Raw genomic sequence first — 19,442 nt, forward strand, 5'->3', positions numbered from 1 at the left:
CTATAGTAAACTTATTATAATTATATTAATATGCTAGTTAAATTAATAACAGTAGCAAGTGTCGTAAAATCCAATCCTTGTGATTACAACAGGTTTATGGATGCAATAAGTTTGTTAGCTTTTAAACATTTAGGCCTATGTTATGTTTGTAACATGCACTTTGTAATTGAATAGAACTGAGTTACTTATGTTGCAGCACGAACTTGTTTAAACACGGTAATAACCGTAAGCAATCCTTACCATATTGAAATGAAAATTGGTTGACAGAGATCTGCAGTGAAAAGGCGATCTGTCAAAATAGCCGTCTGATCCCTATTTATAATACCCGCGGAAAACGACTAGCCAATCAGAAGACGGCATGTAGCCGCGCATGCCAAGTGACGTCTCGCGCTTCAGTTCCGCCATGCCGGTTGACAAGCGAACGGAAATATACTATTCAAAAAAAGTAGGGGATATTTGATTTTTAAGTGTTATTAAAGTCACCTAATGAAACTGACGAAGAAACAAATGACAAAATGAAATGAAGTTCACATTCATCGATTTATTCCAAATGATCGTTAGACTAAGTAAGGCACAGACTGACCATTATAAGGGTAAAATGATACCCGGGGTCAAACAGCAAAGTTACCACAGCACCACAACCAAGTCAGTAACGGGTAAATCCTCCTCTGTTTGCCAAACAAGCACTGATCCGACGTGGCATACTCCTAATGAGACGTCTAAGGTCATGTTGGTCCAGATTGTCCCATTCCTGTTGCAACGCAGCAGCAAGTTCTTGGATATTGGCAGGACGTTGTTGACGTTGACGTAACCTCTGTCCAAGCATGTCCCAGACATGCTCGATGGGGGAGAGGTCGGGACTCAGTGCTGGCCAAGATAATGTGGTGATGTTCTGTTGTTGGAGGTAACCTGTAACGATCCTGGCCCTGTGACATCTTGCGTTGTCATCCTGGAAGATGAAACGGCGGCCATGACGTCGTGCGAACGGCACAACATGGACTGCCAAGATGTTGTCCCGGTAGTACTGGCCTATAACACGCCCTGCAACAACATGTAAAGCCGTTCTTCCAGCAACAGTGATGCCTCCCCACACCATAACAGAACCACCCCCAAATCGATCATGTCTGATGACGTTAACGTCTTGGAAGCGCTCGTTTCGACGACGACACACCCTCCTACGTCTGTCCAAAAAATCAACAGTGAACCTTGACTCATCTAAAAACATCACATTGCTCCAGCGTCGATTATCCCAGTGTTGACGATCCCTACACCAACGACGTCTTGCCTGAATGTGATGATCTCTCAAACAAGGGATCACGCGAGGACGTCGGGCGCGAAGGTGACCCCTATGCAGTCGATTCCGAATCGTCTGGCCACTCACTCTCACACCAGTGTCTGTTTGAAGACGAGCGCTGATCTGATTTGCTGTGATGACACGATTTCTCAAGGCCAAGGTACGGATAAATCGATCCTGGGCTTGAGTTGTCGCCCTTGGTCGACCTGAGCGTGGTCTGTCCTGTACAGATTGTGTATCACGGTATCTGGACCATAGCCTGCTTATGACAGACTGAGAAACATTCATCGTCCGCGCCACAACCGCCTGTGTTGTGCCGATCTGTAGCATGCCAAGGGCACGTAACCTTTCATTTTGGGTAAGCCGACGCATATCAAAATTTGTTTTCTGGTCACTAAAACATTTAAACTGATGTTTCCACCCTGGAAATCAATGCCACAATGACTGTAACATTCAAAGTCAGAGTCGTGCAAATCTTGGGTTGGACCCCCATGATGATCCCAAGCATCACCTGCATTCCATGCGGTAGCTATTGGTGCGTTTGGGCGTCACATGTAACTGGAAATGTTTCTTCTGTTAGGTTCTATAGTGACATTTTTCGTAGTCATATGCATATTTTAGTATTATGCCCCCAAAATCAAATATCCCCTACTTTTTTTGAATAGTATAGCTGTGCTGTAGGAAAACTACGAATTACAAAGTTATACAAGCTCGACAACAGCCTATTATGTCGTAGTTTACAAATAAGGTATTGGGGAGTAAATCACATTCAGGACGATCCAAGACAATGCATAGTTTATGGTTATTTAATGGCGAAGTGTGATTTACGCGAGCGTGAAAATTTGACAAGCGACATGACTATTGCGCACGATAACTGCGCATAGCCCATAATAATAACAAATAGTAAACAATGGAAGCGGAGAAAATACAACTGGATATAATAACGAAATAACACGACAATAATATAGAATGGAGGATGACATAGGAGGCAAATGGTATAATCATTACAATACCGATAGGCCTATACGTAATACCATACCAACAATGAGATGATATGACATCAATATTGCGTTATTGTATGACATAACCCTTGGGCTATTTGAAGACTATTGGTGTCATGTTTACATTTGTCAGAGGTATAAGCTACAGCCACCATGTACACGTGCTAAACGCCTACCTAGTCTGCATATTATGTTAAGTGGTCGTGTATGTTTGATAACGACCAGTGAAATCTGGCAGTGTGTATAGGGTACAGTGATTGATATATTAAGTAGATTTTTTAAAAAAAACGAAATAAGTAAGAACATACCTGATTAATTCACTCATTCATTTCAAATGAAAGAAAGAAGAATCCATTCCGAATCTATTACCATTAATATACCCGTTTCTTAAATTCAGATTATAGAAGAATATAATAATAATAATAATAATAATAAATGATTATAATAATAATAAAAAAAAATAATGTTAACTTAGAAGGTCGATAACACATGAAATAATGTTTCCACTGCCCGGGTAAAATGTCTCTCATAGAACACTGTATGACGTATGTCCATCTTCATTCTCCAGGTAGATACACAAAAGTACGTTAAATCCCATTTCATTCATATGTGTATCAGTCTATACGTATTTGATAATATGGCTTGTGGTGCGCATGTTCCAATTACATAACAAGTGCCATGGAGAGGGGTTACAGGTGATAGTTGGAATACGCTGTGTTCTGATTGGTTGTTGTGCGCATGCTTTTGATATTCCCATCAATTGTAATTACTTGAATACAAATCAGATCGTCCATCGAAGTCGTTGTTGTTGGTTGTTTTCTCTCTCTCAGACTGCCTATCGCATCGAATGTGGGGGAGCCACTGTGGCTAGGTGGTTAAGACGCTGGCTCGCTAGCCTGGAGGTCGGGTGTTCGATCCCTGCATTGGCATTGGCCGAGAACGTTCATCCAGATTGTCAGTGGTGCAGAACGGAGGGCCTGACAAGGAGAGCTGTCTAGTCCTTCGGCTGAGACGAAAAACCGAGGTCCCGTGTATATATTGGAAAGCACGTAAAAAATCCCCTGGAAGTTGAAATTCGATATAAGAGTAGGCGATAGTGCCGCTGCCCGGGCAAAATTTCCCTCATAGCACACTGTATGGCGTATGCCCGTCTTCATTAGCCCAGTTTAGGAGCAGAACAGTAGGACGTTAAATTCCATTTCATTTCATATCATTTTTGCATCGAATGTGTTGTTCATCGCTTTACAAACCATGATAGGGTGAAAAGAAGACCAAGCAGCTCTTTATTCAGTGTTCTTAGTTCTTAATTCATAGTCCTTAATTCTTTTTTCTTCATTAGTTGTCGTATTTCGAAATTCGTACGTACAGTAAAATTAACATTTGTATCTTAAAATCAATATTTGTTTTACAAATAAGACATTTGTCATATCAGATTTGTAAAATGTATTTTTGTTTAACTTAATTTTTTTTTAATATAAAGATATTTCTTTTTTTTTTAGAAAATCAAACAATTAACCTACATTTACATTTCATCAGAGAAATACAACGAAAAACAAATCTCGAACAACAAATTTCCAAATACAAATCTCCAAATACAAATCTTGCAAAACATTTCTCCAAATACATTTCTCCAAAAACCTTTCTCGAAATTCATCGAACCGGAACATTGTGACGACATGAGTGAAAAACAATCTGGCATACAATAAGTCACTATACAATAATGGAGAATCAAGTATAAGGATATGTACAATAAAAAAACTCGCTCGATAACCAGGATGTGTCTGATAGCGACATATTTCTTTGTTCAGCTAGGTTCAATTTTATTTCAATAATTCGCTTGCGCGTAGGGGTCTATAGCAGCGGGAGGAAACCGGAGGACCCGGAGAAAACCTACGGGGTTGGAAAGGCGACCCTACTCCTTGTCACATTAAACCGGGTAATCGAAACCACGCCAGTTGTCTCAATGACAGACCTTATGATACAGCGCGCACGTGCTAACCCTAACCCTGGGAGAATTTTCCCCGATACCTATCATATCCGGCAGGGTCCCGTAACACCTGAATCTATTTTGTACCACCGCCGCCCCCGGGCTTCGCTTGTGGGGAAATTGTGTTATACCCCAGGCTTTATGTTCCATATGGCCTTTGGTCCCATAATTTGGCCTTATCCCGCGAAATCTAAATTAATATCTCTACAAAAGTATTTCAAGTTATATGTTATCGGTGTCTGTGATCCGCCCCAAAACACCGAATGGCGAACCCCAAAAGTAACAATAGTAATTAAGACTTGATCATATATTTGAATCTCGATCACCAAGTCGTATCATTCCTACTTTTTGGCGTTAGCCCTTCGCCGTTTTGGGGAGAATCGCAGACACCGCATTATTTATAGTGCTTTAATTCTGGTTTATTTGGACAAAACAAGATTATGAGGGGACTTTCGCCTAAACATAATCTGTGTATTTACATAGACTATATTTAGCTTCCAGTCATCACCACGTGGAGGCTCCCCTCATGGATGACCATCCCACCCCTCCCACTCAAATCCCAACCCTTTCCACACTTTTTTTTAAAAAAAACCCCAAACATTTCATGTATTTCTTGCATGGTTTTATAATATTCTTTATTTAACTTTTGTTTATTTTCCTTCTTTTTTTGTAGTTTTCACCTTTTTTTTCTTTGATAGTATGATAATATTTTTCTTACGGACCCAAACCCGGACCCGATCAATCAGTTGTTTGAGGCTATATTTTTCTAGAAGTCCCCTGACCTCTGCAGTATCATCGTCCTCTATCAGTGACTTAATGGTGGCCTATTTGGACTAACTGTTTAAAATAGGGCTTGCAATTTTGAAAAGGGTCATTACACCCTCTTCTGAGAAACTCCTCCTTGGGTGCTTAAACGGAACGGGTTCTGCTGCTACTTCTTCACCAGAAGACACAAATTCTAAGTGGTTTTTTTTATATCTTACTTGTAGCAGCATGCTTTTGTTTTCTTGCAGTTTCGGCTGGGTCATCAGATTCTTGCTCGGATTCTTTTTCTGAACTTAAGGGGCAACTAATTGCAGCACCCCTCTTGCATGCAAGAGGTAGGCTGTAATATCTTTTTGGGGTTTGTTCACAGTGGCTCATCGAGTGGGCTAGCTCACCAAAAAGCTCGGGTGCTCTCTCTAAAAGGGTGCAGACAAGGCTTTTTCTTACGAGTCTACTACTGACTTTTCACAACAACTGACTCGAATCGGGAATTTATGATACTATATATCATACTGGGATTTAGATGTGGGTCTTCTTGAGACGACGTATAGTTAGAAAATATTCGGGCGTCATCAACGTCGCCCGTGTTTGCACTTAGTGGACGCACGTAATCAACGAAAGTCTCAACTTCCGTGTAAAGGTCCTGAGTCAGGGGGGAGTTAGCATGGCCGGCATAAAAGGTTTTATGGTTGACCATGCTAACAACCCTGATTCCATCTGACTGGACATTGGCCGACAGAAACTCCCTCATTGGCCACTGTCCAGGAGTAGTCTTATAAGCAAATATGCTAAAATATCCCTATTACTGTCTTAATACTGTCTCCCCGACCCTCATCGAAGCCAACAGCTTCTGAACTCTCAGGTAAACTGGGGCATTTTCAATTTTAGCAATGTCATCTGGTGTAAGAAGGACATCACGTTCGTCTGCCATAATCTGCATCTGTCTATGTGTGACGGAGGGGCGCATTGCGGCATTCCAGCGCCTTATTTGATTTGCCCAAAGTTCGCCGGTGTGGTACACTACATTCGTGGTTTCACGGAGAAACTCTATGAATAAACGCTAGGAACATATATAAGATTTAATTGTTCCTGGTTTCATAACCGAACTGCTCTTAGAGCTCTCAGCGGTGGTCTCCCTAAGTGGCATAAGCCACAATCTGTCCACTACTCTTGGATTTTCAAAATGGTTAACACCCCAATCGCCGTTCCCAGAAATGGCTGCCCAGATGCTAAACACTTGTTTCACGTGCTGGCGGGACGCTTCCGCCGTCCTCCGGGCGCCATCAGCAAATCGGACATGACGTTCAAGATCAATAAGTAGTCTTTGTTCCTCCCGTGGGGCATCATCGGGATAGATAAAATGTGACAAGTCTGCTGGAGTAGAGGGCTCTCAACTGTTTACACGGCCGTCTTTCTGCATTTTTCTTTTTTTTACTGGTGTTGTAAAAAATGAGCTGGTGAAGTCTTCACGCTTTGTGGAACATTCTTCCCCTTTGATGGTGGTGTGCTTGACTGGCGCTCCCGCCCCCTACCGCGGATTTCAGCATATGCCCCACTTGACATTGACGGTGTTTGGGACACAGTGGGACGAGTTCGGGTTTGTGTCATTAATGTAGGTGCATGCACACTAGTAGTAATCCCCATATCTGGATGGGCGTCGGCCCATGCCCGCGGGTTGATAGGTATATGTGAAGATGCAATTGGGCTAGTCTGAGCGTCGGCCCATGTCTGCGGGTTTGATGAGGTAGCTTCTCCTCCAAGACTGTCGCTACTAGAGCTGGCCTGGTCTGTATCCGGCCTGAATCCGGTAGGGTAACAGACTCCATCTAGCGTCCAGTACCAAACTAGTTTCCTCGGTTTATCTCGTGGACTCTGTCCTGGTGGAATTGCCATTCCAACAGGGATTGCCTCAAATATTTCTCCTGTCCCTTCAGTTTCGAGAGTATCTTTTTCTGTATCTGTGTCTGGCCCAGTCGATTCTTCCTCTTTTGTAGTAACGTCAACAGATGAAGACGAGCGTTCGCCGTCAGATGATGAGCTGTCACTGCTGCTCTCTTTCAAGGCTTGTCTGCTGCTTGTCTGTTGTGCTTCATTAAAATGTCAAATCTTTCAGAATGCCTTTTGCTTTTATGAAAACGCATCAAATGCCTATCTAATCGGATGATACTTGCATGGCATTCTGGGATTGGGCAAGGCGTAGTGGCATTTCCCGCAACCCTCCTTCGGTGTTTATTAGACAACGATCGTGGCGGTTCGTCTGTAAAACCGTGTACCCGCAAATGGCGAGCACACTGTGGGCATTTCTTTGCCTTCTTGGGAGGCATTACACAAATTAAGTTAACAATTCAAATTAAGGTGAAATGGTAAAGTAGATAAAACGCAAGAAACCTTACAAGTTAAAAAGAAACCTACGTGCAAATTACCAGTATATTTTTAAAAAAAAAAAGGAAACCTACAAGCTTATTATGACGAATACAAACGATAAAAAACAAAAGGTTTTTAAATGCAGCTAAATGCTGTTAAGCGAGAAAACCAGTAAAATCGGAAACCTACAGAAATACAAAACTTGTGAAATACAAATAAAAAGGATACTAAAATACTGCCATATGCGTCAATAGTTAATAGAGTGTGATGACACAGACGAACAATCGGATGTCTAGTGTTAAAAATCACTTGGGTATATCAACTTTTTACCGAAAAAAAGCGACGAGTGGGGGACATAAGGCCAAAAGCAAACCCTGAGAGGGAATAAAGGCTAAAAAAACATCGAATTGCTCTGTGTTTTGGAAACGGGAGAAAATCTTTACCGGCTCACTGCTTTCGTTCTATCCGAAGGGTTGGGATGTAATTTTGGTCACTTAAGTTTCACAATATTCATTTTTACATGACATGTTTTGTGGACGTATTGTGTCACCGGTTTTTGATAGCTAAATAATATTTACTTGTATTTAGTTTTAACTATAGTTTAAGGAACGTTGTTGACGTCTACAATTGTTATTGTTCATAGTGTTTAACGTCCGCTTCCACCAAGGGTGATATCGCAGACAAGTTGTTATTTTTATTATCTTAGCGCATGCGCGGGGGTCTTTCATGTGGGCGAAAACAGGAGTTACCGGAGTAAACCCACGAGGTTGAGAAGGCGCTCCAATCTCCAAGCCACATACGCTTACACCTGGGATAGAAACCACGATCTCAAGTCAAGGGTGACCGGCTAGCTAGAGTTCGACGCGCGACACTCTAGTACTGGATGGAAATGACAATAACAAGAGTAGCTTCCCTTTATATTTACTTCCGTGAAGATCGTCAACATACGCTCACACCAGGGATCGAAAACACGGCCTCAAGCCAGAGGTAACCCGCCAGCTAAAGCTCGAAGTGCGACATTTTCTTTTTTTATTGTAGATATATTTATTCACTAAATATAAAAAAACACATAATTCATTTTCATTCTATGAGAATAATCAACCAGGATGGTTACGTTTTTAAAGTTGTATATATAATGCCTAATTTGCCCCCACCCCACCCTGTTAATATTCTAATAATATTTCAAAAAATCTTAATATATGTTTTTTTACACTTTTTACTTCGACACTGTATAAGGGGATTTTAACCCCTTTAATTCATTATGTTTTTGTTAGAGACTACAAATGCTATAAATGTTAATGAACGGTTAAGTTTATGACCTAGACAATCTGGTTAAAACACAGATTCTCTTTCGTTTCGTTTTTATAGTTCAAAATTTCGTTTTACTTGTCTTTACTACACATGGATCCGGAAGATTTGTTATTTAACTCGTGTTCTGCTTGAAATGAGGGGTCAGCCAATCAAATGGTCTGTCGAATCGAGTGTTTGACCTTTTTTGCCCGGAACAGTGATTAATCCACTAGTAACATCAATGCTGATTGGTTAATTAAATGTCTGACGTCATAGGTCAAAAGTCGGTCTTTTGACCCCTGACGTGACCTATCGCTATAACTTGTCAGATCTCCATGTAGTGTAGGCCATCGAAATTATAAAAACGGAACGAAATATAGATCTGTATTATAATCAGATTGTGACCTAGATTACTTAATTGATCTATGGACATCTATTTCATCTCATGGGCTATACTTTATACCGGAAAACAACCAGAAAACTACCGGAAAACACCATGTTATTCTGAATACCGGAAAACTCCGGAAAAACACTAAATGCCAGAAAAGACATTAAATACCTTAACCTCTCCCCAAATTCTTAAACCTAACCCTAACCCACCGCTGGTCCTCTGGAAAACACCGGAAAGACCTAACCCTAACTCCCCGCAAACAGAGGATCAGGTTCCGTGTTACCTATTTAGGGCGTTTTCAGGTATTCGGTGTTTTCCGGTATTCAGTATCATGGTGTTTTCTGGTAGTTTTCCGGTGTATAGTATTGCCGCATTTCGTTACTCCTGTATTGTCAGATTATACCAGGACGACTATGTAAAATAATGAAAGGTTACGTTTTATAGCCAAATTACAGAATTGACATAATTGACATAATATATATACACGCACCTGTATATACATGTAAATATACGTATCTTTCAATAAAGAAATATTTTTCGGTTGATATATCATTAAAAGATATCTATTTGGGTTGGTTGTGACAACAACAAAATCAAAGATACATAAAGGGTTAGTGAGAGTGAGACCATTAACGGTTGGAATTAATTAACGTGGCAGAGATAACTATCAGAAAAAATACAGGAGATGTGAGGTGAGGATACGTCAGATGATCAGACTGATAATTGGTATTAACAAATTAACATAATAACAAACAAACGAGCAATCTGATTAACACACAGATCATATTTCGTTTCGTTTTTTACAGTTTAAAATTTCATTTTAATTATCTTTGTTACCATAGGACCTGGAAGAGTTCTTATATTGCCGGCGTTTTGACTGAAGTGAGGGATTAACCAATGGAACTGTGGGTAAACCACCAGAAACGTGAACGCTGATTGATTAATCGATGTCTGACGTCACAGGATCAAACGTCGCTCGTACGACCTCAGACACGACCTTTCAGTACAACTTATCAGATCTTCATGTAGTGTAGGCCATTGAAAGTATAAACAAAACGAAACGAAATATAGATCAGTATTTTAATCTGATTGACAAACGAGAAACCATACATGATACTAAACAACGAGATGCAAGATGAGCGCACATCAAATAATTAGTAATTCCAGATATACTAACGTGGACAGTATAATTAGTAATTCCAGATATACTAACGTGGACAGTATAATTAGTAATTCCAGATATACTATTACTAACGTAGACAGTATAATTAGATGATAACGGAGTGACGTAATTATGAATAACATTACAAGTATCCGGAAGGATACAACAGGCTCATAAATAAACACACTCTCTTAAATTGGGTTGCAATGCCCTTTTCCAAGTAACTTGGATTAGAAGTTAATTAATGATTAAAACAATATAGTCCTACACACATTCACCATAATTAGCACACCAGTTTGTACACACGTTAACAGCTGTACCCATTCCATGTCTATTTGAATTTGGACACTTGGGTTTTACAAATTTAATTACTCCTATTTCTACAAATAAAATACACTCAATTTAAAAATCAAACTGAAACTTATGCACACGGGACGTGCCTTGGCATGTAGATATCAGTTTAGAATTAGTTCGTCGTGGGCCAATGGGAGGAATAGTTCTCTGCCACGGTTAAGGTCAGGTTTAGATATCCTAGTGTGTATAGATTCAATACTTTTTCGGCTCTCTTCATTATTTTGGTCGAGCACAGTTTATATGGGAATACAATCACTGGTTTATAGGCATACCACGACGTTTCGACAAGTATTCTCTTATCGTTATCGTTGTGCTTGATGACGATAAGAGAATACTTGTTACAGGATGACGATAAGAGAATACTTGTTACAGGCTTCAACAATAAAGACTAAAATAAACAAGCCAACAGTGAGGCTGATGCCCCCCGCCGAAATATCAAAATAAATAGATGACATATATTAATTAATCGCACATTTATTTTTTTCAAAAGTATCAAGCAATCAAACCGATTATCAACTATACACCAAGTTTTACAACTCTCTCTCGAATTATGTCGAATTCCAGCTGCCAATGAACCTACACATTAGAAGATACCCTATCGGTATTGTATATGTATTGTCTATCAGGAGGTAGGCCACAACGAGATAGCCAACTAGATAGCCATCGCTTCCTGTAAACTAATTCGGAGGTTAACTACTAGTATGTGTCCTTTGCATGTGAGATATCTCTGTCTATACATCATGTCTGGACAGCCTTGCCGAGATCATATCCTATACGATACCTTATTACTTGTATCGGTGAACCCTTTATAAAGACTACCTTGGACGCAACTCCTCAAAGACACCAGGATTATCTTAATCGCACACCCGTCTCCTACCTACACAAGACGGGTCGCTCCTCTTGCAGGTTCCCAAGGAACGAACTAACGAAATATCTCTGGTATTTATAAATAATAACCTGTTATTCGATGGAAAGAAAATGCATCAGGTTTAACTGGATCTGTACCAATAAAGCCACTCCCTATTGCATCTTGTAAACATCGGTGTAGTCATCGTCATCAGGCGTACCCAAAGATATCAGATGAAATGTTGCCTCAACACAACCCTTCCTGTACAGAAATGAAATGAATTGAAATGGGGTTTTAACGTCCTACTGCCTTCCTGTACAAATACACATATTATAATAAACATTGCGGGTCTTTCTCTAAGTTAATAATTTGACATTAATCAACTTATCCAGAACATAATCAACGCTAGATGTCATCGCTAGCCTGGATTGGAACCCGATCTGCTGCACAACGCTCATTGATGATTAAATCAAAAAAATGGATAATCGAAACTTAGTAATGATAATCGACGCTATGCCCAAAATTCAATCACTAAATTCTCAGTTCAGAGTGGACCAATTTGACTGAAATCCCCTTTACATTATCTAGTTTTGTAACTATTATAGTGAGAACTGTCAGCTCTTTATCTAGGGTCTTAGACGAATGAATTTTGTGGCCTGGATTAGACTGGATATATTGAACAACTGTTGATCCTGTGTGGAGGACTTTCACTGATGTTGGGCGAGTCTTTTGAGTAGGGGCCGTAGTGTTTCACCAATATATGTGCTGTAACATGAACAAAAAACTTGATAGACGCATTGGTTAGGTGGCAGTGGATTGGTTGGTTGGAGTTTACCCTTCGCTTTCAGATGGTTTTTGAGGCTGCGTCCCCTGGAGAATATATGACTTGTAGCCTTCTGGTATGTTTCGATAAATCTTCTTGAAACGGGATAGTTATTAGTATTTTTGGTTTAGAATCAATAAGACGTGTGATAAACGCAGCTCGTGCAGAGATTGTATAAACTGATTATATAAACTGGGATCAGGATCATCCGTTACCATATTTAGTAAATCCGATGTAGCCTTCATGGTATCACCCCTCTTAATGTGAGAGATTAGCGTCTTTCTTTGAAAATTATGTAATACATTTCTATCTGACAATAATTCTACCAAGGACTGTATTTTATCCTGAAGTTTAGATAATAGAAACTTCTTGTTACGTATAATTTTTCTCCGGTCACACAACATCATCAAATAATCACACAATACCGATCCTGAAATATAATAATAATAATAATAATGTACATTTATAACTGAGCTCACTCCATCCATTTTGCATGCTCTAAACGCATGGAAGATAATAGCTAATCATGATAATAAGTAACAAACAAATGAGTTTTGAGTTTGGATATACAGACTTGAATCTCAAAAAGCAGATATAATGGATGCATATCTACAGAATGTCTCCAAAACACATTTGATTAAAAAGGTTTACTAAAACGAACTAAAGATAGCATAAATGAGGATGCCAGGGCAGTGGATTCACATAAAAACTGCTCTTTCTACTTGTTTTTTGATATTGGTGAATCTCGAAAAACGACTTGAATCTCAAAAATACAGATTTTAATCATGTATATCTACTAGGCCACCCAATCCCTCCTTCAGATGTTTTGATACTCGACCCCTTTTATATCGTATTTAGTGTGTATGCTCACCGTAATCATAGTAGTCGGATTCAGACTGCAATTTTGTTAATGTTTGTAGGATTGTTGTATGGAGAGACTGTAATTTGTTTAGTTGTTGTTCAAGTGGACTATGATCAGGTCGGATATTGGTTCGTTCTTGTTGAAGTGATATATGGGGACCACCTGCTACGGACCCGACCACCGAGGTGTCTGCTTGGAATGTTGCATGTCCAGAACAAGGTATATCCGATATAGGACCAGACCTCCATTTGTCTACTTCCTTTTTAAAATTTGCATAGCTATACTCGATGTACGTTACATCTTGATGAAATGGTGCAAGATCGGACTCGTCTTGATGATGCTTTTTATGGTCAGACAGTAATATGTCTAATTCTTGTTGAAATTTTTTTTTATTAGTTTGTAATGTAACACTAGCATGTGCAATTTTTTCGTTATCGTGTCGAAGTTGTCCATAGTCCGACTGCAATTTGTCGTAATCGATCTTCATTTGGTCCAGTTCTTTCTGTAAGCACCAGATGACCAGCTCCTGCTTCGATTCCAGCTCTTGGATTCTGTCTGCATACTTTTTGGATTCATGTTCTTTGTATTTCTCGATTTCACTAGCATGCAATGACGCTGACTTCAGGGCAGCGTTTTCGACTTCGAGATCATTTACTTTCGACTTCAATGTGTGGATTTCATTTTCAAGGTCATTTATTCTTTTGGACGTTCTCAATTCTCTTTCCTGTGCGATTTGTTCATCTTAAAGATATAAAATATTGACAATACAAATATAAACACTAGAACTACGGGGTGACACTTTTCGTCACGTAACATGTCATCAAATTATGTCATGTCAGGTCAAGTCATGTCCAGAAGCATATGGGTTGTTTCATGTTGCAGGGCAGGGGCATATAACCTGTTGTAATATGTATAAAAGTGTTACAGGCTTCGACAATAAAGACTAAAATAAACAAGCCAACAGTGAGGCTGGTGTCCACCGCCGAAATCCCAAAATAAATAGATGACATAATATTAATTAATCGCACATTTATTTTTTTCAAAAGTATCAAGCAATCAAACCGATTATCAACTATACACCAAGTTTCACCACTCTCTCTCGAATTATGTCGAATTCCAACTGCCAATGAACCTACACATTAGAAGATAACCTATCGGTATTGTCTATGTATTGTCTATCAGGAGGTAGGCCACAACGAGATAGCCAATGCTTCCTGTAAACTAACTCGGAGGTTAACTATGTGTACGTCCTTTGCATGTGAGATATCTCTGTCTATACAACATGTCTGGACAGCCTTGCCGAGATCATATCCTATGCGATACTTTATTACTTGTATCGGTGAAAACCTGTATAAAGACTACCTTGGACACAACTCCTCAAAGACACCAGGATTATCTTAATCGCACACCCGTCTCCTACCTACACAAGACGGGTCGCTCCTCTTGCAGGTTCCCAAGGAACGAATTATCGAATGAAACATCTCTCGGTATTTATAAATAATTACCTGTTATTCGATGGAAAGAAAATGCGTCAGGTTTAACTGAATCTGTACCAATAAAGCCACTCCCTATCACATCATTTAAACATCGGTGTAGTCCATCGTCATCAGTTGCACCCAAAGATATTAGATGAAATGTTACCTCAACACAACCCTTCCTGTACAGAAATGAAATGAATTGAAATGGGGTTTAACGTCCTACTGCCTTGCTGTACAAATACACATATTATAATAAACATTGCGGGTCTTTCTCCAAGTTATTAATTTGACATTAATTAACTTATCCAGAACATAATCGACTCTAGATGTCATCGCTAGCCTGGATTGAAACCCGATCTGCTGCACAACGCTCATTGATGATTAAATCAAAAAATGGATAACCGAGACTTAGTAATGATGATCGACGCTATGCCCAAAATTCAATCGCTAAATTCTCAGTTCAGAGTGGATCAATTTGACTGAAATCCCCTTTACATTATCTAGTTTTGTAACTATTATAGTGAGAACTTTCAGCTCTTTATCTAATCTCCCATAATTTATCTTTAAAGATGCGAGACGTTGTCTACCGGGTTTATTACCGATCATGATTATCAGTCATTGCCTTATTTGTTGTGCAGAAAATGGGGCGTGTTGAATCTAATGGACATAGGCAGAGACACCACGGATTTCACATGTGATAACTGATCCCAGTTCTACTTCCAAAATATTGATCTACCGAGAGGCTGCCAACCAATATCACCTTAGCCTTCAACACCAGAGCTTGAGGTCAAATCTATGACAGTAAGGATCAGGCCCCAAGTTCACAAAGCATTCTCAGACTTAGGTTGAGAATTTACTCAAACTTGTTCACTTTATTTTAACTGTAATATAGCCCTTTATAAAACTTTTGTTGTTTGATTGTATCAGATACATGTGTTTCTGGATGAAATATATTTGTCATAAACAGTGATTGAAAGTTGAGCAAATTCTCAACTTAAGTCTGAGAATACTTTGTGAACACGGGGCCTGATCAAAGCGATTTTAACTCACTCCAATTTCTTTACAACTACAAATTGTTGGCCTGGTTTGTCCTGGTAGACCTGTTCAATATTATTTTCACATCTTTTTACAAATTCTTTATATTTAGGACTGGTGTTGTCTACCAATTCATAAAACTTCTGTCCACTGTATTTGATCTTTCCTTTATAGATAACTACAATCAACACATACATCGGTTAATGTGAAATATCCACCTCTGGTCCAACTATATAAAAACAATAAATATATGCCCACAGTGCAGCCAAGTTGACCGAATTGTCCATACAAGTTGTCGCAAAAGTTTTTATATCTTGATATCATTAGAGCCATAACTCTAGAAATAATTATATCATTAGCGTCTAGAAATAATTAAAAGAAATTATTGTCATTAGATGTAACTGTTTCATCGCATAAAGTAAATGATGATGATGAGTTAGTTGTATTTTACGTCCGCTTCCACCGAGGTGATATCGCAGACAAAATAAAACAAAGCATATGCATTTATAGTAGATTATATGATATCAGTGGTTGTGTCAACGTACTTTATAACTTTCATCAAATTGAACGATCATTTAGGCGCTTAGAACCTATTGACTTCAGCTGGTTTTGACTCTGTATAAACTTGTTAAGGCACGAACTGGCTTTTATCTAATTAAACATGTAATTAATCTCATATGTCATTTACAAGCTCCACTTTACTTCAAAGGAATACGCACTGGTCAGTTTTCATACCAGTGGTCAGTATGATCATGGGTCTTATCTATTGTCGGAGGGTATTTAACCAGGAGTTTGCTGACAGACAGACGACTAGAGCCACGACTAGAGACGGGCGGGGAGGAGAAGAGAGGCTTGGGCGAGTGCATGGGCTCACCCGCTGCTGAGGGATGCTGGATTGTGTTTCTGTATAGTCTAGTTTCTGTATAGTTTATGTTCCTGTATTGTTGTTGTATTTATGTATATGTTTGATATTCTGTTCCCGTTGTAAATAAACGCTATATGTAAGAAACTGATATTCTGTTATCACTAAAATAGTGTTACATGGTTTTGAAAGCGTTCAATAAAATACGTACCACAGTCAGGCTCTAGTTTCTTGATAACCCATGTATAGTTACATCTTTCTAGGGCCACCAGAAATTGGATATATGCATTTGGTCCTTTTCTACTTAAAATCATCAACATATTCATTACACATTTGTATCTGCCTGCTCTTTCTAATATGTTGAATAGTAATTCATAATCATCGATGTCGTAAACAAACTGGGAATAAAGGATATTTATAAGTTCTATAGCATCTAGTTCATTTACAAGATAATACGTGTGTCTTTGCAATTTCCATCTATCCGCTTCAGGTATCAATCCTCTTTGATGGTCAACGGGTATAATCTCTTCTATAGTTTCTTCTTCCGCTTTATCTCTTGTTTTGACTGCAAATATAGCATTTTAAAAATACTGATATGTCGACAACAAAACCGAGAGGCAATTCGAACAATCCTGCAAGTAATTGATGCACAGGTTTTCGTATAGTCAAATATTAGCAGCCAGGATATAACCACAAGGAGATTACACGATGTCCCTGTACTGCCAGATAATAACACTACAGGTACTCTATGCAGGACTGAGATTTATCCCTAGGCAATGTGTCAATTGCATGGGTTACATCTGATGTGTTAGGAGCAGAACAGTAGGACGTTAAACACAATTTCATTTCATTTACATCTGATGTGTGATTCTCGCCCGTAAACATATTCCAAGGTTCGGACGGTGCGGTGAATACTGAGAATAAATAATAGCGATTTGGATAAGTTTCGTGTCGACGAGTAGGCATAAGTCGAGAAAGTTTGAATCAAATACACAATTATCTAAATCCCTCAAAGTTGCAATTGGAAAAAAACTCCTACCAAAATTATCAATCCGCCAAATCCCACCTTTAAGCGATTAATAAATTGAGATTCATGTTATAGTGTTTAATTTTCATTATTTCTGAAGCCCGAAGCGTATTGATTCAAATAAACTAAACACAGATTTGTATAGCTTATCAATAGGACTATCCACAACTTCACAAACAGACACACGATACAGACAGCCTTTGTTGTGAAAGGTTCGTCTACAGTTCGCAAGTGATGAAAATGGAATGAAATGAAATGAAATGGGGTTTAACGTCCTACTGTTCTGCTCCGAACTGGGACATTTTGTCCGGACAGCGACACTACGGCCTACTCTTATACCGACTTCTAACTGTTATGGAATCTTTTACGTGCACGCCAATGTGCACACGGGACCTCGGTTTTTCGTCCCATCCGAACGACTAGACAGCTGTCCTTGCCAGACTCTCCGTCATGCATCACTGTCATGTGGGAACCACGCCAGAAAATCTGGATGAACTTTCTCGGTCAATGCAGGGATCGAACACCCGACAAATATAAATTTGTTCTTTCTCCTAAATAATTCAATGAGAATTAAAAACTAATGCTGTATTAAACAAAACGCTCAGCTTTAATGCGCACCAAAATCGGCCAAATTCAAGATCTTTTGATCCTTAACATATTTGTGAAGTTTCATCTGAATCAGACAAAAATAAACAAGGGTAATGCGACTTGATGATCTGGTTTCTTGCAATCGTATTTTTGATTCTGCTTCCGGAATATTAACAACGAACTGACGAAATGCTATTTGCTGATAATACGAGACGGAATCTATTGAAAATGTGCATCATTAGTCCCGAAATGACTTCATTTGTGTCGAGTGGACACTACCCCCCCCCCCTCTCTCTCTCTCTGTTTTGTTATCAGTACAGTGGTACGACAAGCAGAAGCAAATCAATTTCTGCATGCGTTTATTTGAATCAATGTAACCCCGGCTTTACCTGCTTTAGAAGTCGGTTTCAGTTGTATAGACAATTGGGCTAGTGCTTCCTTCATCTGTTTATTTTCCCCCTCTAATTGTCTTATTTTTTGTGTTTCTAGTCCCTCTGCGTCATCTTTTCCCAAACCCGAATTACCATAATTGTGCTCTACATATGTCGGACAGTTTTTGATGGTATCTTTTTTCGGTCTAATCTCCTGTTCAAGATGTCTTGATTCGGTTGAAGCCATTCGAGATAACTTCTGGTAATCCATTTGTGTGACAATAAATTTACATAGGTTTCTCTAAAATGAGATAAACATATATTAGCGGTTTACCAAAATAGTTATTCACTTGATCAGCTATCAACGTGAGTAAATGTATATATCACTATCAAGTTGTGTATACACAAGGTCAGAATTGTAAACAAACCTAAAAATGTTTCATGGTGGGTGGGGAATATGTTTATATAGTATTAGTAGGGCGTAGTGTCCAAACGTAATCTGCAATACTTCATGCGATCATAATATTGTTAGAGGTCCAGTATAATGTAGGCTATATATCTTTAATTTTCTAAACTTCAAATCAAATTATACAGGATATATAATATAATCGCTAGAAATGTTCTTATTTGGCCAAATGGGTCAACTGTTTGAGCAGTAAATGGGAAACTGTCTAAAATGAGTCAGATCATTTTGCCAACAATGTTTGTGAAGGCCAATTTCAGACCATTTTGGCCGCCATCTTGGAAGTTCGGCTCTCCTGGAGTTATCCGGCAGATTTCAGAGATAGCAAACTATAAATATCTTCACTAGGGTCCATTCGATCAGAATCCATTGTCAAACCTTCTTCCCCTAGAAATGGTCACGGATCTTCTGTGCGTTGTAACGCGACCAAACCTCTGAACGAGCAACTGTAAAACTATAGGGCCTAAATACTGATGAG

At 39.1% G+C, this 19,442-nt stretch overlaps 1 protein-coding gene across 1 annotated transcript; it reads right to left on the reverse strand.

The window, feature by feature from the left end:
• Window positions 1-8,491: 8,491 nt before the first annotated feature.
• Window positions 8,492-16,842, reverse strand: LOC126815041 (uncharacterized). Its single transcript, XM_050540569.1, has 6 exons — window positions 16,727-16,842; window positions 15,669-15,831; window positions 14,646-14,797; window positions 13,150-13,881; window positions 12,655-12,708; window positions 8,492-8,496 (listed from the first exon to the last, which is right to left on the reverse strand). The coding sequence occupies exons 1-6, from the start codon at window positions 16,839-16,841 to the stop codon at window positions 8,492-8,494; spliced, it is 1,221 nt and encodes a 406-aa protein (XP_050396526.1). The 5' UTR covers window position 16,842.
• Between the last annotated feature and the right edge of the window lie 2,600 nt (window positions 16,843-19,442).

This window comes from Patella vulgata, chromosome 3 (genome assembly GCF_932274485.2).
Source record: "Patella vulgata chromosome 3, xgPatVulg1.2, whole genome shotgun sequence".
NCBI lineage: Eukaryota > Metazoa > Mollusca > Gastropoda > Patellidae > Patella > Patella vulgata.

What these genes read in the sequence shown, in the direction of transcription:
- LOC126815041 (XM_050540569.1), bottom strand. Translation starts at nt 16,841, where the DNA reads ATGAATATGTTGATGATTTTAAGTAGAAAAGGACCAAATGCATATATC. An exon ending in GTAGTTGTAAAGAAATTGGA is followed by an intron (nt 14,798 to 15,668) that starts GTGAGTTAAAAT and finishes ATTTCTGTACAG; the next exon opens with GAAGGGTTGTGTTGAGGTAA. An exon ending in ATCCGACTACTATGATTACG is followed by an intron (nt 12,709 to 13,149) that starts GTGAGCATACAC and finishes ATTATATTTCAG; the next exon opens with GATCGGTATTGTGTGATTAT.